The sequence below is a fragment of the Lates calcarifer genome, linkage group LG12 (assembly GCF_001640805.2).
Source record: "Lates calcarifer isolate ASB-BC8 linkage group LG12, TLL_Latcal_v3, whole genome shotgun sequence".
Lineage (NCBI taxonomy): Eukaryota > Metazoa > Chordata > Actinopteri > Centropomidae > Lates > Lates calcarifer.
The window spans coordinates 26,734,024-26,761,197 of NC_066844.1; the positions used below are offsets into that span (position 1 = coordinate 26,734,024).

The 27,174-nt window shown below is 42.1% G+C and overlaps 1 protein-coding gene across 1 annotated transcript in view; it reads right to left on the reverse strand.

The window, feature by feature from the left end:
- The window catches only part of LOC108902116 (potassium voltage-gated channel subfamily D member 3), a 67,057-nt gene extending 42,237 nt beyond the window's left edge, over nt 1-24,820 (reverse strand). Inside the window, exons 1-2 of the mRNA XM_018703859.2 lie at nt 24,378-24,820; nt 22,282-23,453 (exon numbers count right to left, since the gene is read on the reverse strand). Of these exons, the coding sequence (XP_018559375.1) occupies nt 22,282-23,384 (1,103 nt within the window). The 5' untranslated portion in view covers nt 23,385-23,453; nt 24,378-24,820. The remainder of the gene's footprint in view (nt 1-22,281; nt 23,454-24,377) is intronic.
- Nucleotides 24,821-27,174: the final 2,354 nt, after the last annotated feature.

Genomic DNA, 27,174 nt, shown 5'->3' on the forward strand with positions numbered 1-27,174 from the left:
TGAAAACCTCCCCACGTTCGAGGCTAACTAACCCACAACTGCTGAACACCAGTATGACCTGGACATTATTACCATGTTTTCATTAATAGTGACAGAAATGCAGCCTGGTTTGGAAACAACTTTTCCTGCTCTTTATTGTTTTTTTGAAAGTTTAAACTTTGTTTTATTTGCCCTGTTATTGCTGTTATAAGGTCTATTAACTTGAGCTGTTAAAAACCTGAACCTGAATTAGTTCAAATTGCTGTTACAGTGCTTTCACTTCATTAGTTTAGGCTCTAAATGCACTTTTTTTTCATTAGGTTGCACAGTTTTTGTTCATTTTGTGAAATACAATTGAATGGGTGTTCAGCTTGCCTGTGTGTGGCCTGTGATGACTACAGAGAAATGTAACCCTTAGGCTATAAACACTTTATACTCAAAATAACTCATTCACTTCCTAACTTCAGCCTTAGATTAATCAAAGTATATTCAGCCTGGAATCAAATGAAGCCGTGATGCAGGAGGTCCTTGAATGCGACACAACATAACTGCCTAGGGGTCACAGAATTAATTTGTCATGTTGGCGTTGATGACCTCTAATGCTCTTTACAATCTGAGTGTTTGTGGCATGAGCTTCTCAGAAGTGGCGACGCCTGACTCTGCTCCTAATTTGTGTTTAGATGAACTCGTGAACTCGTGTGGTGGAACCTCAATCTCAAGGCCGCTGATTTATGATAAGGTTTGTGTGAATGTAAACATGCATCAACCCGTCCATGCATCTCATTCTACAGGAAAGGCCTTTTCAGAACGTACTGCAGACGCCCTGAGATGCAGACAGAATATTAGAGTGAAACATGTTATTGATGAGGCTGTAAATGCCTGCAGGATGCCACCTGTTGGGATGTGGGTGGACATCCATCACTGATGTTGACACACAGAATCATTATCATTAAGGTCCTCGTCTCCCTCCTCTGGATAACTGTTTTGATGTAATGTCATCAGGCACTGATAAGTGCGGCTGTTTCTTAAAGTACAATCACATTTGCATTTCATGACTTACAGAAACTCCGAGGAGTGCTGGCTCTCCGCCTGATCCCTGAACCACAAACTGAACACTGCGATGATCCCGCTCGTCTACAGCCGTGACCATAGATGCCACGGGAGTCAGTTAGCATCACTGTTGTTTACTTGTTGTGGTCCTGTGTAGTTTCATGAAAGGCTAAATGTCAGATTCACTGTGTTTCTGAGCTTCAGCTGCTTTGTCTCTCCACCTGTTTGTTACAGGAGTCTGACTCATCATGTTACATGTGTTTTTCTAAGAGATAATACATTATGCGAGTAAATTAGGCCTGACTGTAGAATTAGGAGTGGAGGGAGTGGGAGTTAGAGAGACAGACAGAAGACTAAGATGTGTGGAGAGCTGGAGTCGGTGGGCTCAATGAGTTCATTTGAAAGCCTGGAACATTCATGGAGCTCGAGTGGACATCTTGTGTCTCACTTATAAAAAGGGCCGAGCCATCATCAGCCACTCAGCCATTAACACAATACAGTCGCCCTGTTTGTCATCTCTGGTCTGTCTGCTGTCACTTTGCACGTTTAGAAACACAGAGGAAAACAGCCTGGAGGCTGCAGAGCCCAGCAATCAAGTTCTCTCAGTACAGAGCTGGAGGACACTGTATTTATTACATATTACTGAACCTAAGTTTTGGTACTTAAAGTATATTTTGATACAAACAACAGAATATTTCTACACGGTGGTATTGCTATTTTTACTTTAGTAAAGGTCAGAGTATTCGTCCTCTACAGAATGATGGTGGGGATATTTACTAAGAATCCCTTCTGGCACTAAAAAGTCAAACTACGACTGTCCTCATTTACTCAAGGACTGCAGTGAGACTTCTATCCGACAGGAGGGAACAGGAAATAGCTGCTGCTTCTGATTTGTCGTCAGCTGACCACTGACCAGTGCAGCAGAGCAAATTAAACACAGCCAGGGGAAACAGAGAGGAGAGAGACAGAGTGAGAGGAACATTTCCAGACGAGGATATTGCAGCAAATTAAAAGATGCATTATGAAGTTGCTTTGTTTAGCACCACAATAATCACAGCCTGTGTTTTCCCTGACTGACTCACAGTGGTCCAGTGCAATATAAGTGAACTGGCTGGTAATACTTAGTGAGGCTGTTTTCAGCAATAATCTAATGAAAGCAGTTTAAAGTTTTTACCTAAAAATCTCCCACACAGAGTTTCACTGTTCATTCAATCACTGCTGACCTCAGACTATTTAACTATTTCTTTCATGCAGCCCTCATCCCATATGATGAATACATGCTTTCAGTTCCACAACTAAAAAGCATCTTTTCAACAAATATTTCACTTCAGTAACAGAAAACAGATGAACTGCTGCAGGGCTCATTTACATTTGTAGTCTTAGTAAGACCCCTGACTGTCATTTCCATCAGGGTTACTAAATATTCTTATGGATGGCAATCAACACAAGAAAACTGCACAAACAGGCTGTGTATCCTCTTGGAGTAAACAATGGTGGAACGGCTGAGAAGAGAACTCACTCTTGTTGATACTGTCACAGTTATTGGCTTCAAACATGGACAGGATCAAAAAACCTGAAATCACAGCAGTCGTTATTCATGAAGCCGACCATGTTCACATGGTAAAATACAGACTTTACAAATTTGGATGAATCACTCGCCGTCAGATTTACCAGGTAATTGCCAATTTCTAGGTTAAAAATGGATGTCTAGAGGAGCGTTTCTTAAGGGAGCGGTCATACTGTATCTGAGCCAGAGCTCCCACAGGCACAAGGTTTTCCAGGATGAGCACCAAAAAAGACAGCCTGTCTATTGTGCTGAGGACAGTAGAGGAACACACTGTTGACAGCTCAAGGGAAAGAAGCATTGTGCTGCCGCTCCGTCTGAAGAGACAATGACAGAAGAGAAAAGGCCACCGGAGACAATTTAGGCCGAGTCGGTTCGTCTCCATGGTGACTCGTCACTTTGAAGAGCTGCCCTGGTTCCTCCAGTCTGACTCGATGCTAACAAGATATTTCCAACTAAGTCTAAACATAGACAACAACTCACAATAATGAGGTCCTTACTGGATCAACATGAGCTATTGGAACTCAAAAACTGTTCTTCTTCAAAGAATTACACTCTAAGGCACTCGAGGTAAAACACCCACAGCTTATCTCATCAGACCTCAGAGATTCGTGGACACAAACAGTTTTGCACTTTTTGGAGTGGGACGTATTTATATAAATATAATATATATATTTATCTTTCTTAGCAGCTCCTAAAGTTTGGTGTCCTCATGTCATGTAACTGACCGTTCACAGTCTCAGCTCCTTAGTTACTGTTGCTAGGCCTGTCAAGCTTTCCAGTCCAGCTCTGCAGATATACATATATACAGATTTACCACTTGACATACATGATCAACAACTGGATGATGATTTCAGACAAAGCAGACAGAGGAGGGTTCCTGTCTCTCAGCCACAGTTAGTGTCATACTCAGTACAACCAACCCTGTACTGCAGCTCACAGTGACATCGACTGCATTCACAATAAACTGTGTTTGGTGTCTAACATATTAAAAGACACAGGGAGGGATTAGTTTTGTGTGAGAGTGAGTTTCCTCTCAGATGTGTACATACTGTTACAGAAATGGCAGTGCAGGTGCTGTCTTTGCTGTCAGGAGTAGTAGAAGGAGAATGACAATAACAATCTACACAGGAGGTATGTGCTCTTCAAACTGCACAGAGATTCAGATTGACCTCGGCTCTAGAATAGAAACATGAGAGATAAAGGAATGCAGTTACTGAATTCTTTGAAAGTTTGAAGTGACATTTTTTCTCCATGATTATGGCAGTTCTGACAAACACAGCACCATCAGCTGCCATACAGTTTGTCATAGCAACTGACGAGGACAAAGACTCTTTAAAAGATGCAGAATTTTCATTGTGCTCTTTTCATGACTCAACAGCAGGGCATTATGAGATGTGGCAGGATTTATAGAAGCTTTGTGTACGCACACATGGTGGGAACAGGAACTGACGTCCTTGTGCAGCAGGTCTTTCTGCTGCCTGGACCACAGCATTAATAAAATGACTGTGGGAGGAAATAACACCTCTGGTTACCTTGTTACCGTGCCCTCAGAGACACATTGCCCAGTGGAAGAAACGGTTCACTGATATGATGTGAGAGACAAAGAGAGTCAGCCACAGCCTACAAGGACAGTGTGACTGTGAGGAAGAGGCTACCACACATTTACAGCTTCATCCTGTGACCACCTTTACTATCCCTGCCTATTGTGTGTACAATGACAGCCCAGTGACCATGTGTGCTTGGTTCTTCTGTTATTGCCTCTTTCACTCTTTCATTGCACAGAGGATAAAGCCTGACGACGCTGGTCGTCCTGTGAAATGTCTCAGTGACTGTTTACTGAAACAGTCATACATACACTGTCTGTATTACCTTGAAATTTGGTTCCAGTACTCATGATCCCTACAGTATTCATGCTCACTAACCATCTGCCAGTACTACTGTCGCCAGTGCTCTTGGTCTTCAGTCTCTTACAAGGAATTAAATTAAATTGTTTACTATGTTAGTGGCTTTTGGTTCTAAGTCACTTCAGGCATTTTGGTCGACCAACACTTGACACAGATTATCTTAAGACAACATCAGCTTTCTAAGTCTTATAATGACCCAGTCTTACCCCTCAACCATCTGAGACTTGATCTGAACTTGAGATTTTACTAGAACCTGGATTAAGAGATTTGTGAGCATCAAGAGTAAAAATAGGACTTTGGAGAGAGGTTTACATGTGGCAGCAAATTACAGGTACGTCAGTTGAGGCTGCTTCAAGAAAAGGACTAACTAGTTAATGAGGGTCATATGATCCTTTAAATAGACCCTGAAGAGTGTTGGCACAGCAAACTCTCAATACTCAGAGTGTCTGTTGATCAGTAGTAAGAGTTTATGTCCCCACAGCTGGAGAAATCACTCTGGACATTATGACGCTTCTGAAAACCCTCTGTTTGTGTAATTGAATTCTGAAAGCCGAACAGATTCGTCATTGTAGCATCAGCTAAATATAGAGGTGAGTGAAGCTCTCATGTAACCTCATAAAAAGGATGTCAAGGTTTTCCAGGATGAAGGAGCAAAGCCGCTGAGGAGAAGAGGGCAAGGAGGAGAGAGAGAGATATTTCCAGAAAGGAGAAGAAGAAAATGTCACCTGTAACAGTTTCAACAGGTGGGAAGGTTCAGTGATGCATGTCGTGACGTATGAGATAAATAGGCCTGTCCTGTGTGAAAGTTAATCCTCAGTCTTTTTCCCCTAAAATTACAAAGCATGTGTTCACTTCCTGGACTTTAAAACATCCCAGTGTTGGTCGTCAGCCGTCTGTAGCTGTGCTCATGATTATCATCATATACTCTCAGAGTGTAGTTTTACATTATTCACATGCTGATGCTCTGCTCCCTGTGTGTGTGTTATTTATCAGACAGACACCTGAGGCATCAGCTGAAGAGCACTGATCTTCTTTATGCATATGTATAAAGAAGATGAAGGTTGTACAGATAACAGTAGTGGATAATCCTCAGTGCAGTTAATTACACATTCCACTTGATTTACCAGAGTTAACATGTTAATTTCAGCTTTCTGCACCTGAGAAAAGCAAGCACAGGTTTGTGAAGTTATATTTATGTGAGCCTGTTGTGCGACAGTGAAGCTGAGTTTGTTACTGTTGACCTCAGCCCATCCATTCATGCCTCAGTAGTAGAAATAGATGTGTCCTGAACGCCCGAAAGGCTCAAGCCCTCAGGATTCAGTGGCACCTTTCCTAAGAAATGTGAAAGTAAATAATCACCTACAACAGGCCTCAGTCTGAGCAGCTTCTGAGGCTCGGTGCTCACATGAAACATATTTGGTGTGGTGTTTAATCAGATTAAACACAACAGGGCCTCCTAACAGGAGAATGGGTTTGACTCTGACTGTGGTGGTAATGAACTTGTGTCTGGAGAAGGTTTGCAGTTATAACAGCCATTCAATGTACTGTGTAACTGCCTCTGTATATAGTGGTGTTCATCATTCCTGGTGCTTTTCAAATAACCTTCACACAGGAAACAATGCATGAACATACTTTTCATTTCATCTAATTGATAGAAGCCTCTCTGAATCAGAGCTGAACAGACTTTCTCTTGATGCACGTCAAACACTTCTTTCTGCTTCCTCAGTAATAGTAAAACTCACAAACCAAGACAATCTAACTTTTTATAAAACTTATCCGATGCCGTTTCATATAACAGAGCGACATCCACCAGAGACCACCATTATTACTCGTCAGTAAACCTCAGCTCCATCTTCGAACTCCTGTCTTGAATTATTAAAACAAAAAAGGTTCAGATACAACAAGAGATGAGCCCTCCTGAGGCTGGAACCACTAGAAATCAATAGTGGCAATCACTGTTAGATGTGAGGCGACAGCTGATGGGGAAAACTCATCTATGCAATCTCCTCAAGAGTTTTCTAAAGAACTGACAAACAGCATTTTGAATGTGCAGAATAAGTGGGAGAAAAATGGCTTTGTTTGGCGCACACACACTGTGGTGAGCAGCAGCAGGACGCTGTGTGTGCGCTCTTTATATTTGACCCTTTGCCACTAAGAAGTGCCATTAAATTAAGCCAAAAGTGCAACTGACATTGGTGCCTCATTATAGGCCACTTAGAAAAATTCAGAAACCACAGTGGTGTCCAAACAAGCAAATCAAGAATACGCTATAATATAATGAGAGCAATAGTAAATTTAATGGCCCTGGAGAGCAAAAGCCTGAGACTAATGTAAAAGTCATATTGTCTCTCCACTAAAATTCCAGTTCAGTGCTGAACTTCTCCATTTTGAAGAGACATGAGTGTGAAGATGTGGTAAGGCTGTAGTTAGACAGTGAGTTTTATTTGAGAGAAGAGGCAGATCGGTGGGTTCACTCTTAAATCTGACACAGTCTCCTTCCCCCAGTGAATCTGTGACCTCTGCACTGTATGTCTATTTTTACTGCTGATCTTTAGACTCATTTGAACAGCAAAGACAAAAATCTGTTTGAAGTGTAGGCTGGAGAAGAAAGAGCCATAGATGAAACCTAAAGTTACTCTACAGCTGAGACGTGAGGAGATCAGATCAGAAAACAAACAGAGAGGAGGATGAGCAGCTGACCCGGCATCATCATCGTCGGTGTCAAAAAAAGTTCAGTTAAGCAAAAGTAGAACAGCAGAACATATTCACTGTCAAAGAGGAGTCACTTTCAGTCGTATAAAGTATTTCAGACAGTAACAGTAATAATTGATAACTATCCTGCAACGTTTCACACATTCTGTTCAGATTCATCAGGATCCAGCTCTGCAGCCAAACAGAAGTCCATCAGTGTCATGTGATGTGTGAAAACCTGCTGTATTTTATTGTTGGCTTCTGATATTCAAATGAATGTGCTGGACAGTCATGGCATGATGAGTCTGTTACTCATAGGAGAGAACCAATCTGCCGGCTCAAGCTGCTGTTTATTACAGACAGCTCAGAAATGGAGGGAGCCCTTTGAAATCTGAAGTTGCTAGGCAATTCACTCAGTCAATTTACTCCTACAGTTGACTTTTCATTATCTCCTGTTGACCGCTCAGTTCTGTTTTAATGGCTTTGGAAAGGTTGTCTTAATTTCTTAATTTCCCTTTTTCCCCCCAGATGTATTTTATATAATGTGATAGTGATGGAGAACATCAGGCCGACAGAGACACAAACAATGTTTCTTTGACAGAAACAACCTGCATCAAATTTGTGAAGCTGAGTTTCACTTGGGTAAAAAAAAAAATCTCTGCTGTGGTTCAACAGCAGCAGAAACAGCAGAAAGGCTTAAACACGTGAGAATGTGGAAGTGAAGTGTTATGGGATGGTATTTATAGAAATCCACTGAATCTGGAGCTGAATCTTATTGACAGGTTTGACAGTTCAACAGTGCTGTGAAACAAAACACACAGATATTGCCTAAAAACACCCCGTTATATCTGCTCTCCATCTGAGTTCTCAGAGCTCAGCCCAGCCCAGTGAGGGAATTCAGCACAGACGATAAAACACACTTTCCTAATGTGCGCTGCTGAAAACCGAAGCGCTCGGTGCTGCTGTGAAGATGTGCCATTTGGTTTCATCTGCGGTCTGTGCTGGAGCAGGACTCTGGCTGCCTGAGGGAGGGTTTATGTCCTTTTTTTGTTTGGCAGCCATCCAGCTCGACATGTTAAACTACCTAAATGAATTCAATAAAGCTGCCAGGCTGAATTCAATACTTGTCAAACGTTTGATCGTCAGAGGAATTAAAAGCATCTGGGCACTGCTGTCCATCCCATCCTGAGAAGCTCTATTAATTAGTCCTAATGTCTGGCTGACAACAAACTCAAGTCATCTGCTGACATCAGACGAGTGACAGAGACCTACAATCACACGTGCCATGTCAGTGTTCACCACTCTTGGAAAACCTCGTGTGGCTCTGTCTGTCTGTGGAGGATACTGACAAAAACATAACTCAAACTGCATCAGTGGATCCTTTATCAGTGCTTCTATTTTATAATCCAGCAAGAATCTGATGAGCAGTCCTGGCATTACTCTCTGTGAGGATACAAATACAGGGCACAAACACCACTGAACACCTGTCACTGTAAACACATGAACTACTCTGACTTGAAAACTAAATGCAGTATGTTTATATAATCTATTTATAATCTAATCTAATCTATAACTGTAACACCCAACAGTACATCCAGGATAAAGAGACATGCAGTGAATAAATACGTGGAAACCTGCTGTAACTGGTGAGAAAGGTCAGCTTTGTGTCTGAGCTTTCATCCATTTCTCCACTCCATCTGAGCTGCTTTGACCAGGCTGAAAACTAAAACACCTCCAGCTTCAAAAACTGCATTAACAGCAGCATAAATCCAGAAATATTCCCACAAAGTGATTGCACATGAGCAATTTACATAAAAGCCCAGTGAAAGGACTGTGTCACTGCATCAGGGTGTTTAAAGTCTACATCTTCATGGTAAATGAAATGCAGAGAGGAATACAAACAAAGTCTAAATGGAAGCTAAACAGAGACGTGAATGGAGAGAGACAGTTCCTCTCAGTGTTCCCTGTTCAGTAATGATGGTTGTGAACGTCACCACCATCTGAAGTTAAAACAGCCGTGGTGAAGAAAGTAACGGTGCTCGTGTGAGAATAACGAGCCTTCGAGAGGCTTCTTATCCTGCGAGGACACAGAGAGGTCATCAGAGCCTCGAGGTGTCAACGTAATTGGCATCCAAAGCTGCTGATTCACTTCAAGAGACATGTTGACGTGGCCGAGAACGGAGCTGCGTTCCCGTTTGATGGAGGATAACGATTTTGAATGGAGCCTTTCATGAAGGATCGGGTAGAACAGTCAGTGACATGTTAATTTTTGCTTTGAATTTTTGTTATTGCCGTGGTGTTTCTGCACTGACAGCAAACACACTGGGTGACACTGTCACCAGAACTTTGTCAGTGCAGACACCATCATGGGCTGTGGTTCTTACTGAGAATGAGAAAGATAAATAAATTGTATTTATATGAGGGCTACTGGTAATAAAGCGATATATGCAGCAGTTCTTTTACCAAACCTAACGAACCTGAAGCTTATTGTTTTTAGGTTTTTCAATCAAATGTAATTAATTTCATTTTTTCTTTTTCAGCAGATAGGATTTCACTTTTCAGAAGAGACAAATGAATAAAATGAAAAGGCTGCAGATGGTGTTTGTTAAAACCCAATCCACATCCTGGTCCTTGTTCTATACCAACTTCCTCTTTGAATTTCATCAAACAAGCTGTGATTCAATTTATTCACTGGTCTAATATCACAGTCCAATTAATCTCGACTAACTGCAACCATCACGTCCAGCAGCGACCTGAGACACTCGTCTTTTTCATTCTTCTCTGTCTCTGACTTTTCAGAGCTTCTCACAGTGAAAACACAGCGTCATCACTCACTCCACTTTTCTTGTTTAAAACACAGCTGTGGGCATCAAACAGCAAATCCAGGTCACACTCATCTTACACACTTTTTATGGCAGCTGTAAATGAGCACAGCTTGTGTGTCCTTGTTTATGATGTTAATTGTTACATCAGCTCAGCCCCACGGACAGTTTCATTTCCATTACTGGATATTTTCAGGAGTTTACATGCCTTCTCAGAATGATGGTCCAATGTGCTTGTTTTATTGGACAGAAGCTGTCACATTTCAGCACCAGGGACGATCATTATACCACTGCACGACCATATGTCAACATTCACACATAATTCTCTCACTGTCCAGGCAACTAGACCAGCATTCACTGTGCTGAGCTACAGGTCTGAATAAAAGCACATCTACATGTATGTTATAGACGTACAACTTTAACACGGTCACATCATTTTCTCTCCATCATTTATTTTCAGAAATCTTGATTTGTAACTCATTGCTGGCTAAGAGTGTCTCACCAACTCCAAACATGTTACAAACCTCTGCTACAGTGTTGATTTTCTGCTGATGAAATCTGAGTTTATTCAGCCACTTTAGTTTTCTTGGCTTTTGCAAAGTTCAACATCTGATTATTTCAGGAAGGAACTACATGTGCATGAAGTAAGAGTGCAAAGAAAAGGAAGCTAACCACACAGATAAAGGCCAAAAGTCATAACACGAACTCTGAATAAAGTTTTGACACCACATGAAAATAACTGCAACAGCTGGAAAATCAAAACTAGTGCAGCCAAAGATTATTAGAGTCTGATTATGATCATTTCAAGATGTTGTGTTTGATGATGTCTAATGCATGATTAAGACTAATAACTGTTATCACTGCTGCTCAGGTTCAATAAACAACCGCAGTAACCTCTCTGTTGTGTGTCATTCTCTAAGGGTGACACAATATAACTGTGACATCCCGTTGAATATGAATGTGCTGTGCACCTTCATTACAACCGACCCACAGACACTGATTGCCTCTGCTGTCCAATCAGAAAGCTCATTGTGGTTAATGTATCTCATATCTTTCTCCATGAATGAAACGCAGCCTCATCATCACTCTCAGCTCTGACAGTGGAGAAAAACAAATGAATACTTGATTCAAATAAGTGTAAGAGACCGACTTTTTAAACATCTGCTGAACTCTGGCTGCATATAAATTGATATTTAAAGGTGAGGCATGAGACAGTGTCCTGGAGCTGCATTTGAGACTGTAATGGAAAACATAAATAAACATGCTGGTATTATTGATAAGGGCAGGTAAGTGAATGCACCCCGGGCTAACGTAGACGTCACATTCACAGGCAGTGAAACACACACTTACTGTACATGTTATTTTCACCTATTTTCAATCAAAAGTTTCTTTGTTTCTGTCTGTTTTATGCAGCTCATCTTATTTTTACTGTGAGCTCAAATAACCTTGATGCTCCTCTCAGAAACAGTAACTATAACTGCACCACCACACATTCTGTCTATTATCATCCTTCACGGCACACTGAAGGTTATTAGTACATTTTCTTTACCTTTTCTCTGAGCCAAACCCTCAGCAGCTGTGTAGTGAGATAAGGGCCAAGTATCTAAAAATAACCCACTCATTCGAGGTACAGAGCACGCCGTGTCATTCAAGGTTCTCCTTTGTGCCCCGATACAAACATCTTGAGATAGCATGGTGGAAACTGTACTAGATAGCGTCACATCTTCTTCTGCTCTTCCTCACTGCCTTCCTCCCTTTTCTTTTTAATTTAACGTTCACTTCCTTTTCCTTTTAGCCTTCCTCCTACTACTCACTTTCTCATCCTTGTTCTTACCTCGTCTCTTATCTCTTCTCATTTCCTTCCGGTGTCACATCAAGATGTTTTTAGCCAAATTAAAACATTTTTACACTCCTCTTCTACACTTTTCTACTTTTTGACTTTCCCTCCATTTCACATCGTCTGCAAACACTCACACACATACTCTCCACCGCTCTGCTAACCCAGTGCAACAGCCCGCCACCATCCTCTCTGAGGGTGACGTCATACAAGAGGCCTCAGAAACATGTCGCCAACAATTTCACAAATTTGGAAAAAAGACGACCAAACATTTATTACTTTATGTTACAGACAAAGACTCCAAGAATGCTGTTTAAAAACAGAACTCACTGTTGCTTCTTCTTACAAATCTGGCACCTCCAAACACGCTCACACCGGCAGTGCTTTCTCTGAGTTTGATGTGGAGACTGAGAAGAAAGATCAGTCGCTAACAGCCCTTGATTAAGCAGAAAAGACTCTCTGCTGAAGAAAGCCGACATGAAACAAAATCCAACCCAGCTGCAAAAAAATGTAGAGGCTGCCACCTCACCACTGGTTTTGTTAATCTCAATTAACGGACCAGTGAGTGATTTGTCAGGAACAAAAGAGAAGATACTTTAACAGGTTTATAATAAGCTTTTTTTATACAACAAAGCCCAGGTCCTGATGTCTGAAGCCTCTCATGTTCACTGCTGTGTTCAGACTATGTGAGGAGAACATTCGTGCATGCTGTGGTGCTGCTACAGTCTCAGGTGTTTACTGTACAGTCTGTAGCGTGCTCAGTGCTTTGTTATTGAGAGACAAGTATGAAAAACAATCATTCTACCTAACTGGCAAAAGAAGAGTCCTGAACAATTAGGGCCAGACGGAGAAAAAGAGATGAAAGACAAAAAGATGAAAGAGAGAAAAACCTGGAGTCTGATGACAGCAGAAACCGAGAGCGAACAGCTCGGCCTTTTCAAGCTGCATCGCCCTGAAGATGGATGAAGGATTGTTCAGTGATGCCAAAATTGCTTGATTTCAGATAAACGGGGACATAAAAGAGCTGACTAAGTGAATTAAAAACAGTTATTACTCTGATGGTATGAAACAAAAGCTGCTTTAGAAAGAGAAGAAAACCAGTCAGTGCTACACTTAAATGAATTATTTTTCAGTTTCATTTCAATTATTTACATAAGATGCTGTTTTAAACCTGCACTAATAATACTCTATTAAGAATAGATTATGTGACCATGTGTTATGTTTAAGGTGTTTAAAGTAATAACAAACCCATTAGAATGAACTGTCACTGTCATCCTCTCCTGTCCTTAATGTTACTGTTGGATTCTCACTGTAGTTTCCAGCTGCAGCAGAAAAAACTCTGATAAACTCAGTGTGTTATGAGCCCAGCACCAAACAGCAGCAGGTGAACATATAGTGGATCATTTGGCAGCCAAAGAGCCAGATGTTCCCTTCAGGCTACACAAACATCTAAAGGAAGAATATTGGACTTTAATTTGCCTGGTGGCCAAAAACACAACTTCAGTGGGATGATAATGTTGTTGTGTGTCTGCTGGATGTGTAAATGACCAACAGTTGGCTGACATGTTTACCATAACAACTAAATGTGGCTCCATCATAATGACATCTACTGTACCTGTCTGTAGTGAAAGGAGGAGTGTAAAGTCTGCTAACAGAGAGTGGGGAGACATGATAACTGTTTAACTATGGAGATGATGGTGCACATGTTCAGACAGTCTCTCTAGGAGGGCATATATAGTGTTGACATGAAGAGCAACAGAAATAATTGTGTAACAAATGAAAAGAGCTTGAAAGAGAAGTTCAGACCGAGGGTTACTCCTGAGGTTCATCAGTGTGGCTGCCTACATCATGATTAGTGCAAAAACAAAATGACTGGATGGTCTGATCAGTGATTTCTGTACATGTGCAGCTGCTGACACTGATGCAGGTTAAATTCAGGATGAATGTGTGTGTGTGTTGAGCACATGGTACAGAGGGATAAGGACTCTGGTCATTTTACTACACCAGTAAGAGAAATAGCGAGAGAGAGCAGAGGTCGTTAAGCTTTCCAGACACCACTATCCTTTGCAAGTTTAATTCTTTTTAAATGAGTTTAGGTGTTAAATGAACCCATGTTGGAGCTAAATTAAATTCCACAGCTATCGTTAGAAAGGTTTCTATTAAAGAGCCTTGTGTTGGGAAATTGGCTCCAAGAGCTTCTTGGCCCGATAAAGGCAGGAATATTTCTAATTTCCTACAAGCTGCGCTCGTTTTGACCCCAGGGGTTCAGCAAGGCAGCAAAATAGCCCATTAATTCTATCTGAAAGCAGGCTGCCACAGAAAAACATCACAATAGTAACCTCTGATGATTTGTGTGAAAGAACATTCCCACTTATAAACCATGCAGCCCTACCTCCCAGTTCTGTTTCAGCTTGGCGCAGAGATCCTGAATTATTAACAAAACAATGTCATTCCAGACTTAATTGGCATTTCTTTCTTTCTCCAATGCCATCCAAACTCCCCACTACTGTAAGCAATTATCCATTACTAACTGGAAACATAATGTCTCCAGCACAAAAATATAAATAGATTTGTTTATGTAGCAAGCAAAATTAAAAGGCAAAAAACCAAGCTCCTGTCCAATGTCTCCTCACACACAGATACCACACTGTGACTTTACTACTCAACAACTTGATCTTAACAAAATGACAGGTCCTGACGAGTCCATCGATAACGACTTTACAGCAGATTTCCTTCCCAGCGATCCCTCGGCTGTTAAGAACCACAGGCTGATCTCCACATTATATGTTTTAGCCTTGAAAAGTTAGTAAGTGAACAACTCAAAGAATTTTTAGACACAAATGGTTTTCTACCACAACATCCGTCAGGCTTTAGTAACAAACTCAACAACTGCTGTTATTAAAGTGGTGAATGAAAAAAAAAGTGCAGCTCATTTTTATTGATTTTTTTCTGAGGCTTTTGAGACCGTCTGTAAAATGAGCTTATCTGGACATGTTGGTTTTCAAATTACTTGTCAGCTCGAACACAGTGTATCTAGTGAGCTGGGTCTTCCTCTTCCATCCTCTCCGTATGAAGAGGGAGAGGGATCCATACTAGAACCACTGCTGTTCTCCATGTAAATAATCTTAGTGATAATCGGTCGAATGCTGTATTCATTTTTTATGCAGATGATACAGTTATCTACAGCTTAGCCCCTTCAGTAGTAAAAACCCTTTAATTCCTGTCAACTACTTTACCTTTATTGGATTATAGTGATCTGCTCTGGTTCACCTGGTCAGTGTCAACAAGTTGAATACTGCAAATCATTGTGCTTTATGTTTTATTACTGGCTGGAGAAATCTCATACATCACTGAACTCTGCAGCTGAGTCTCTGTATATCCACAGACTTTTGCATCTTATTAGCTTTTCTCCTCTTGGGCTGGTTTTCTTCTGATCTCTATACATGTATGTGTAAAAACCAACATCAATACGCCCTGCACACAATATTCTACAAATCTTGTTCCCCAGAGTTAGAACAGAATAAAGCTTTTAAATATGCTGCTGCCTCTCCTGGATTAATGTACACAGGGAGCTGAAACTGTCAGAACTCATTACTATGGAGGATTTGAAGTCAATTTTAAAGGATTAAAAAATACTATGGTTGGTCAGTGTGATATATATAGAAAATTATACCTGTTTATGCATCGTAACTGTATATTTGTCCTCGACCCTGTATTACATATTAAGTTTGTATTGTGTGTGTTTATTGTTGTAATGATGTTTATTCCGCTCTCTTGGTCAAGTCACTTTTGAAAACAATGTTAATCTCAGTGAGACTTTTACTTATATATATATTTAGCTATTACACACATGGTGCCTAAACTTAAATACTCAAACAGACTATTAACTGACTGCCAACATGAGAGGGCTTTGTTCTACCCAGTGTTAATTAATGCCTTTACACAGAGCTGGGTGCCAAGCTAAGAATGCAGTTAAGAATTCCTTTCATCAAAAGCAGACCTGAGATTATTGCTTTTCTTTCCTGTGACCAAACCCACTGCTCGCCTACTGTAGTTAGAGTCAGACAATTAACCTTGTTCACATGTTCTAAAATATTCATAAGGAACACAGACTAAAAGACTTCAAGAAGCACAGACAAATGCAGTTCATCAGTTGTTGAAAGGATGCCAGTTTCCACAAGATCAAGCTGAACAGCAGCAGTGTTGATGCACAAGATGAAAGTCTCAGAAAGTACACTTCAGTTGTCTCCATGAAGGAATACGTCTGGATGCTCGTGAGTGCATGTACGCTGCTCAAACCATGAGCCCATTTATTTATCTGTCAAACGATAAATAAATAAAAATAACTAACAATAGGTTTGATAACTGATTAGTTAAATATCAAGCCAAATGCATCAACATCAACCAGCTCCAGCTTCACAAACGTTTCTACTCTTTTGCTTCATATTGCAGCAAATGGAATAGTTTTGGTTTTGTTGGTTGGAGAATAAGAGCGAGTTCATGATAAAACCTTAGACTCTGGGAACTCATTGCACATTTTGATGAATGTTAATTAAATGATTAAGGGGCCACATTGCTCCATAGTTGACTTGGACTGGGTTGTGTTTAACAAGTCCTCCAAGTTACATGACAACACTTCTTTCTAACTGCTCCAGAGCAACACATAGAAACATTTCTCATCTCATCTCTGTCAGTTTGACAACATCATATCTTAGTGTCTTGCAAACTGTTACAAATCACTTCTGCAAAAATAAAAGCTTTTTATCCAACATTGCTATGGTCACAGTTTCCTTGTGGGTTCAGGCCCACAAATGACGAGGTTAGAGTTTGGGAAACGTCGTGGTTTGACTTGGCTAAGGTTAGGGAACAATGATGGTCACAGGGAAGGGAAGTAAACAACTGTTTACCATGACCTAACCATCCACCCAAACCTCCTCTGTCAGTAACAGTGTCACAGTACCCTGCGCTGGGTGTCTGTCAGACAAAAAGACTGTACGTACATTATGTGCACCCTCATGGCTACACAGAGATAAAGTTTTATTTAAACTTTATGGATTCAATGTTGAAAACAATCATTAGTTCCAGTACATACATAAGCACATGCAGGACAGCGTGGTTTAGTTTAGTTTGCCTTTCTCAGCCACTTCCTTCTCATTTCGCCCAAACCTGCACCGCAGAGTTTTTGTGAACCTGAAGCACGATTCGTCTGACCTCTCTCTCTGCCTTTGGCCCCTAGGCCCAGTCCACTTTGTCTAATAGAGATGTTGAGCAGAGAACACAGAGGGGAGCGAGCTAAAAGTCTCTCTGAAGAAAGAAGCAGATTATATATAGCCACTGATTAAGGCAGAGATGGGAACATGACCTACATGCATAACAACATTTTCTCTCACTTTCTGCTACAGAACGAGCCTTCGTCCAGGACCAGGACTCTACAACTGGGAGAATCACTCTAATTATAAAACCAGAGTCAGATTTCAATGCACACCTCATTAATATTTCTCTCATTATTGGGTTAATAATGGTTTTAGAGGCGTGGGAGACTTGGGAGAGCTGGTGGCGTGCCAGTGAACCTGTCACGCAGGTAAAAACCACCACTCTCATCCATTGTGCCTGCATCGTGTATCAGATTATAGTTGAAACAGATAACTCCCTTTCACACACAGAGCCTGAGTTCTCAAAATAGCCGTTCCCCCGGGAGACTCATGGGGAATGAGGGGAGGAAGGGGGGGAGATAGTTAGGCAGAGAAAGAGAGAGGGAGAGAGGGAGAGAGGGCTTTTTCCTTCCTCATCAATCTTTTGGATTCTGTCCCACTGATGCCAATGAGTGTGTATCCGGCCACTCCGGCAGCGGCAGCGCCAGCGGGCAGCCGCAGGGAGCAGACCTCGCTGAGATTCAATCCAGATCCTTTTATCAGCCACCTGAGGTTGATTTAACACCCCTGTTCCTGGACAGTGAAAGCAGCTGATTATACAGCCAGCCAGTCCCTTTCCCCCCTCATCTCCCTCAGCTCCAGCCCATTACCCAGAACTGCTGCGCTGCGCTGTCTGGGCTCATGCAGACACGGAGAGGACGCAGAGAGGCAGGTCATAACGGCGAGACAAGATCAAAGGCAATAAGTGTGTGTGTGTGTGTGTGTGTGAATGAATCAGCATATGAAAGTGTGTATGTGTTCTTTGGGAATCTGATCAGAAGCTGTCGACGTCACCTTTCACTTTGTTGTAAAATGTCTTCTAAAGTCTTTTTATGTTTCACAAACTGTCACTGTGTTCGTTTGCTGGTTAATGTGTGTGTGTGTGTGTGTGTGTGTGTGTATTCTGCCAAAGGCCACATTTGGACACACTATGGACTAAATACATGTTCAGTGGGGACAGCTTGTCTAACTACTTTGCTGCAGAGCTGTGTGTGTGTTCAGCCTGTCTGTGTCTTGTTCCATGAATCTCTGCAATACTTCACCATCTTGTTTTGAAAATGTATTTTTGATGACTGGCCACGGAGACAAAGTAATATTAATCAGATACAGTTATAAACAGTACTGTTGTATGTGTATGTACTCTGTATGTGTGAAGGCAATCTGACGATTCAGAATGTTCTACCATAAACGGGGGTGCAAGTATGTGTACGTGTGTTGAAAATAAAAACCACAGAGTATGGAAAGCCAAAATCTTGTTTATTATCTGATGATGAAAGTTTGCAGCTTTTTGTGAAATGGAAATGAAAACTGAAAGTGATTTTGTGGTGAAGATTGCAATTTGTTTTATGTCAGTTAAATCTTAAAAGTCATTACACACTCACACAGGCGACGTGGACACATGCAGCCCAGCCTGCAGATAAAAACAGAGGAGAATGCTGATCATGATGAGGAGAAATCACTTTACGGAAATTGACTAGAAAAGCTCAATTAGAGCTCAAGAGACTAGAAAGAGCACAAGTGTTTTTTCTGCATCATTTAATCTTTTGTAGTTTTGATGGAGATTAAGATTTTTTTCACCTTGTGGCTTTTTACTTTCTTTGACAAATGAGTAATCTGTGACCTGATCACCTGAGCATACGTCCTTTCAGCAGGTGAACGGCTCGACAGGCAGGAGGCTACGCTGCGCTTCATGAAAGGCTACTGGCCGTTCACGCACAGTTGCATTTATGCAGAGATTAGCCTCTCCTCCGGCACATTAAAGAAACTGGAGGGGAGGGAGTCAGGAGGCACATACTGTACCAGCATCTCTGTTTGAGCAATTTTCACCTACTTCCTTTTGTTTTGTAATTATGGGTTGGAGTACTTCAAAACAAAGACTGCACTCTACCTGGGAGTGATTTTTTCTTTTACACATTCATTCTAAATTCAAGGGGGAAAAAATCCCATGTTTTGGTGGTTTTGATCAAAGAAGGTGCAGAGCAGCAGCAACAAAGAGCTGAATATTGTGCAGATCATATTCAGATTTATGTTCAGCAGAACAGACACAGCCTGGCTTCAGATGATAAAACATGAGTATATTCTATATTTCCTCCCAGAGGAGCGCAGAAACTCTGAACATACAGTATTCCCTTGTTTTGAATTTTACATATTGGATATTGGCTTTATAGAGAAAGCATTCTGAATATGAACACTCCCAAGATCATTTTGTGAGCCCTGAACATGCATCAATGGATAGTTTCCCTGATTGTAAATGACTGTCCTTGGTGAGCGATGAGCTGTTTGTTCGTGCTGTGGATAGACTCTCAGAGCTGCTGCTTATTGTGCATCGGACATAATGGCTCCACACTCAAACTCATTGTTCAGGGTTCACAATTTACATAACGTTTTCACCTTGGCATTTCGATCCTTTTTGTATGTACGATACAAAAGACTCTTATAACACACACACACACGTACACAAATACTGTACCACAGGTAAGGTCGGGCAGCCTTTTCAGCCCTCTGTCATTAGAGATACTAATAGAGCTATTCTGATGTGAAGAGCCATGCTTGTCTTTTCATGTAGTTTCCATTTCTTTCTGTGTGAAAAGACAAAACCCTGACACACTGATCTCAACCTGAAGAAAAAATAACCGTTCACAGTTCTGAAATAACAACTGTATGAGCACCTTAAATGGACAGAAAGTTTCAGCTCTGCGAGCCAAACACGTCGCTCCTCGATACAGAAATTAGACTAACTTTGTTACAGAGACCAAAAGGAAAAGCCACATGGTCACATGCACCTTAGTAAGGGGTCAAGTGAGGTGCAGCATCACCACCCACACATTCTCCTGTGTGGAGAATTCATATATACTGAGCAGATCGCTCTCAGTAATGAACACTGAAGGAAACACAGGTTTTAAAGCCCTCAGTCTGAGGAGGCATGCTAGATCCTCATTAATAGTTAAAAGACACGTTTACGTTTGTTTCTTTGTCCATCTTGAAGTTAGTTATAGAATTATGGATTTCAGTCCTGGTTAGTAATTTAAATCCAGTGTGGGAATGGCGGACCCCGCCACTGATAATGAGAGGTAATCATAGACTATAAACACACACAGACTGAATGGCTACTGCAGAAAAAACTGGAAACATGAACAGTATATAAACAGCTGATGTACACTGAGATATTGGCTGTCTTTACTGTTCCCTCTGTCCATGGTGGCTGTGAAGAGATTCCCTCCTACGTTCAGCTGAAGCTAATATGAAGCTTTATCAGTCTGAGTTAGACAAACCAAGCAGGTATCTCCCACAGTGTCTATAATACAAACTTCCCTCTTTGTTGAACACAGACTGTGTGTCTTTGAGCTGCAATAGTGGGAAAACAAGGAGAAACATTTGCACTAAAAATCTATCCAGAAATGAATCAACTAATATTTTGCTAACTGATTAATCCTTTAAGTAGTCAATCAGTGGAAAAAACCAGACATTAACTGGTTCAGCTTCAAATGTGAGGATCTACTGCTTCTCTGTGTTTGAAAATACATTACAACCCTTGACTGTGAATTTGGGAGGTATCCATTTAATTTCTCTAACTCAGACTGCTGAAGCTTCATGGTAGCTGGAGATAAACTCTGAATGCATTTTTACCTAAAATGAGGACTGTGGATTTTACTCCCCATCACTTACACTGAAATAACGTTAGGGAGGAATCTCCTCTGAGCCAGGAGGAGGACCGACCTGAAACCCTTTCAATGTACATGTGGGTGTTGTTTTAAGACAAAGTGAACTTATCCTTTAATGCTTGTCCTACCGTGTCTTCAGAAATACACGTCCCATACTGAATTAGTTCATGCACCATTTTATCCCAAAAGGCAGTTTTGCATTAATATCAACAGCATTACCTACTTTGAGACTACCTACAAAGTGAGAAAATGATTTTTAGGAACTCAATTATTCTTCCACTGTGCCTTCATAATAGAGTACTTCACTCAGCCAAACTTTGGGAACACTTTCAAGTTCACCCTGCCATTCATGGCACTGAATCTCAGCGAGCTTATGTGAAAGATTAGGAGCAGAGTGGAATCATAATAAAGGTGACAGAGGATCTCTCGTGGGACACCTTGCCTCCAGGCACACAGCAGAGAGATCTGACTTTATAATGCAGTTCAATTATTCCTCACAAGGCATTTTAAACTGAATGTCTAGCACCATAAATATGGAGCTTCTGGTGTGGCACCAATTAGAAGAAAAGAAATCTGTGAGAGATACAGTACAAAAAAATGTTTTTTTTTCTTCTGTAAATGAATCAAACTGAACCACTGTTCGTCTGAAGGCAATAAGGAGTCATGTCATTTAAATGTCACAAGGATGCAAAGGTGGAAAAACCATGTGTTATGTGTTTATTGGATAATTATGCGCTGGCTAACCAATCGTGACTGTTTGTTTCCAACATCATCATCATTTTAATCACAATGATTCAGTCCTGCTCTGTGTCTCAGGTCAGGCTACATGTTGTACATCATTAAATAAAATGGAAAACACTAAATACATCTCTACATCAACTGAGACCTTGATGGCCAGAGAAACCTGTGTAGAATGTGGGCATCAGTTCAACACATCGATGTATTGTATGCATTCAACCACTGTGTCCATATTTGGCGAGCTCTAAGTGAGGCAAACAAAATGCCACGAGTGTTTGTGCTGGTAGATAAATGCTACACTGCCCACCATTACTCACACTGGCAGCTTCAAATAAGCTGTAGTGTACTGAAGTATGGGGGCAGGCTGTCTTAATGCTCATTTGAAATTCAAAGTGGTTTTCATAAATTATTACATTTATATAAAAATACACAAGAAGCTGCATTTAGTGCATTTATTAGCATCCTGAACGATTGTTAAAGCTCTGTAACAAATACAAGTACAGGTAGAGCACAGTGACCGAGAGATAAACAGTTCTTACAATGTGCACACATGTATTCACCTGTGTGTGTGTGTGTGTGTGTGTCTGTGTACGTGGGTGTGCATATTGTCTGTTACTCACCCCAGCGTCGTCATGGTGACAATGGTGTACCAGAAAGAAGCTGGGATGCTGGTGAACTTGCTGGAGCTGGAGCCCTTCTCTGCGTAGAACATGACCGTGGCGAAGATGATGATGGCCATGGTGAGAGAGAAGAGCAGGAAGCCGAGCTCCGAGGCGCAGCTCTTCAGCGTATAACCCAGGATCCGAAGGCCCTGCGAGTGACGGGAGAACTTGAAGATGCGAAACACTCGAAACACCCTCAGCGTCACGAAGGCGCCGCTCACGTCTTCGTTGTTGGTCATCACCAGGCCGATGTAGTACGGCAAGATGGCCACCACGTCGATGATGCTCATCACCGAGCGCATGAACCGGTAACGGCTAGGCGCCGCGAACAAGCGCATCAGGTACTCCACCGTGAATATCATGACGCAGGCGGTGTCCATGCAAAAGAACGCCACGGTGTAGCGTTCACCGCACGGCATGTCTTTCTGGTTGGCGGTGGAACCACATGGCACCGTCTCCACCACATTAGTGATGACTGAGATGGCGATGAAGAAACCGGTGACGTAGTAGAAGACTAGGGCCATGGTGGAGGTGTGGGGGTTCTCAAAGGCTCGCCACATGGTCTCCCTGAAGTTCATGTTGGGCATCTTCATGTCTTTGTTCTCCTCCTGATCATCCTGCAGCCTCTCTAAATTCTCCCTCTTCCTGTCCTTGTACTCTTCGTAGCAACAGTCACCGATGATCTCTGGGATGATGCCGAAGAAGGTGAGCTCCTCATCGTAGGCTGAGATGCACTCGTGGCGGGGGTAGTGGAGCTTTCCCGTCCGGTAGAAGTTGAGGATGCTTCTGAAGGCGTCCGGGTCCCGGTCGAAGAAGTACTCCTTGGTTTCTTCGTTGTAAAAGAAGTCTTTCTCAGAGCTGCCCAGCAGGGTGTCTGGGTAACGGTCCAGAGTGGTTCTCCAGGTCTGAAAACGACGGCCGCTGACATTGAGGATGATCAGCTCGTCCTGTCTCTTACTATTGTCTCTCGGGGCAACAGGCATGGGGCAGTTGGCAACAGGCATCCAGCCAATGGCTGCTGCCCTGGCAAAAGGGAGCCACGCTGCTACTCCTGTCGCCATTGTGAAGCAGAGTCTTCTAAACAGTCCTCCTCACCTTCACACTCGACTCTCCTCAAAAACAACTGGCATCTGAGAGATGAACGGCAACAAAAAAGAGGAAACACGGCTGAAAACAGCAGCATGAGACAATCAACCGAGTTACCAGTGTTTACCAATGTAACAGGAACAGCAGGAAACTTGTGACATTTTGAGTCCTAATTGAGTTTACCCCTCTATTAAATTTCCAGTCACTCTCCCCTGCTCTGTCCAAATCCACCACAACCTGCCCAAAATGTCATCCAATTTCGTGGAGAGAGCTGATATGGGCCATGGCAGCAACTGAAGCACAAATGCAAGCAGACAGGCAGCCCACAGGTAAAGGTGAAGTCAGGCTGCTACCTTCATGTGGAGTTTATGTGTAAAATCTTTCTACTGAAATCTAAAGCCTGCAACACTTCACACTGTAACTGATGCCAGTTTGATCTGCACTGTGAACCAAATGACTTCTGTATGTTTACTACAGATCTGAATGACCTGGATGTATGGTGAACACAGTGCAGTCAGTTAAACTTCAAGGCAAGTAGCATCAGTAAAGACACAACCTTTCTGTGCAGAGCAGACTGAACAGGGAGAAGCGCAGAGAGCCAGAGACTGAAACAGACCTGTTGAATCGGATTAAAGAGGTAACTGCTCCAGATTTATCTCTGGAAATATTGCTACACAAGTCTTTGGTGGTTTAATTCAAAATGTAAACATATAAATGACCTGATTTTTTAAAAGAAATAACCTGCACCACCTGGTCAGTTCATCTGCCTTTAGAAGTGAACAGTCTGCAATGAATAAACGTGACAAAGGTGGGAACGTTCAGCGCACTGTAACACTGTGCACGCAGTCGACAAAATCTAACTTCTGCTAGAAATGCACTCGCCCAACTGACACATGCCAATTCTGAAACGCATCTCAACATTTTCTAAGACAAAAAGAAATTCAGTGAGATGGAGAGAAAACACTCACCGATATAAGTGGAGGAGGGAAAACAATCCCAGCTCAGCCAAACAGAAACGGGAGAGTTTGAAGAAGCGAGTCCTCAGTGAGATGTGAGAGGAGCAGAGCTCGGATCCATCCAGCGGGATGAAGCAGCGAGCAGCACCTCTCCTCCTCCTCGGTCGGTCGCTCGCTCGTCAGACTCCGGCACCGGAGCAGAGCGCCAAAAACGCGGGCGATGGAGCAGAATGAACCAACCTCTGGCTCCACGGGACTCAGGAGAGACGGTGTGTAGCAGCAGGATGTGAAGACGTCCTCTGAACTGATTCTACATCCTGGCTTCTTTGTTTTCCCCACAGTGTTTGGAAAGTGCGGAGTGAAGGACAGGAGCAGCGCGCGTCCTTCTCCTCCAGCACAAAGTCCAATGTGCGTCTCTCTCACTGTGCCAGTCCTGTGTCACCAGCCCTCCTTCCTCTGCCTCACTTTAACATCATACGAGACTCACTCGCCCTGTCATCACATCCAATACTGCGCTGCTGCACCGCTTACTTAAGCAGAAAATGTCTCATGGTAACAGTGGATATCAGTGATAGAGTCACTGCAGTGCAGGAAACTCAGTCCAGGGTCACAGGACCGTCTGCGTTAGTGGCAGAGACGGTTTTAATTTAGTTTTTGTTTTGTTACTTTATGATGCATTATCCCACAAACATTTCTCACATTTCTCATATGGGGTTATAACATGACAGGACTGAAACCCCCATTAAAGCCGCAGTCCTCCCGGTCTGTGCAGCGTGTACTGAAGGCTGTTTCCATTAGGTCATTAGTTTCCAACACCTGCTTCTGGAAAATGACTTTTTAAGTGTAATACACACTTGATCAGACTGATCCTGTTTGGGAAAGTTTCCCAGGAATACTACACACATCACACACACATCCCGAGCCTCCACACCTCTCCACATACAGGACACACTACTTCCTGTGCTGACACTGAACGGTGGCATTGGATGTAAACAAATGAGATGCAGAACTGTGCAACATGGACACAATGAGTAAGTCTTAAACATGAAGAAACACTGTGGCTGCACAAACAATTAATAATGCAACACTCTCTGAATGTAAAAGCCCCAATGGGCAGCTGTGAAAACAGAAATGTCCTCAAATATTATGTGTGTGTGTGTATATATATATATATATAACATGCAGAAAACTAGAGTCTGTGCTAAAAACACACACAGTGAAGTCCTGTCAAAGATTAACAGAACATTTATTGTGCTTTAGTGGTGCATATAAGCAACACAAACAGCTGACATGCAGTGCAGCTTTCAGGGCCCCAGGAGTTCTGCAGCCTCGGGGCAGTTCTCTGCTTTGCCCGACTGGAAATCCACTGGTTTTAACCTTTAGTGCTATAGTATAGTATAGTACAGAATAAACAGTCTACAGCCAGCATGTGGAAGAATAGCTATGTTATGTATAGCCATGCTTCGTTTATGCCTCATTATGAATCACATTTCCTATAAGAAGCGATGAGCTTTTTGTTTGACTGTATTTTCATGCAGAATAATGAATTACCTCAGGAGCACACCAGTCTTTTCTAGAGTTTCAAGCAGCACTGCAATTAGTGAGCACCACTTTTACAACTTCTTTGTAGGAACAAGTGCCACAAAGTGTCTTATAGATGTGTTAAACATTAGCACTAAAACTCCATCCACCATCATTTTTCTCCAACAAGCCTTCATCATGGAGCTCAGAGAGTGGGTGTCAAAGGAAGCCCTATAGAGCCTCATCATCAGAGGAAGAAGCAACAAGCCCCCGCTGGCTCTCCCTCACTATCCCACACTTCAATCCCAGGCAGCATGGTGTGTACATAGACACCTCAGGGGACCGCTGAGGCTGGAGGAAGGTCTTTGAATGGATGGCCTTGTGTGTGGCCGCTAAGGGGGGGGGGGGGGGGGGCAGAGGGGGAGAAAGAAAAAGGGGGAGAGAGGGAGGGAGACGCTGTGTGGCCTGGGTGTTGAGACAGATAAGCTATTGATGGACTCCAGTACATTCAGATGCTCAGATCAAGTTCTGGCACATAGTGTGAAATATTCATGAATTGAGTCTTTGAACATTTTTTAAGTTGCAGGGTTTCTCTCACAGAGAGGCGTGCTTTTGTTTTATCTGTGGTCTTGTAGAGCTGTGGAGTCTAAGAATGAAAATATTTTTACATGTGTTTTCTCCTTTTTTTTTTGTCTTTTCTCTGAAGTGAAACCACTTCTTTTTCAGTGAGCACTGAATACACTTGATGCATAGACCCACTCAGACATCATATCAGTGAAGAAGAAGTCAGAGTGGAGAGATTCATACTATACAGACCTCTTAAGTTACATCACTGCCTTTCCATATACACACATTTGAGAGAAATATTGGTGCAAATAGCTTAAAAAAGATGAAACCATTTGAATTTTGGACGTCATCATCATTGTCTTCAGCAGATTTATTCTTTTATTTTGTGATTTTTTTTAACATATCACCTCAATCTGCCAAATGCCAATATCACCCTGTCTGTGCTGTGGATCATTTCCCTCCTCTCATACTCCTTTGCTGTGACATGTTCAAACCTCTGGGGTGGCAGCTGAACTTTAGAGAGGAACACTTAAATGCAATTTTTCACAATACCTCTCATGAGATGGAGACAGTAGAGGCTTTCAGATATTCAAGAAAGAAGTAAATCTTAAGAAAAAAAAGAAACAACTTCAAACTCCTTTCCAGAGAGGGAAACTCATAGGCAACCAAATAATTATGTCAACCGTTTTTCAAATGCAGCGTCTTTAGAGGTAATTCACTT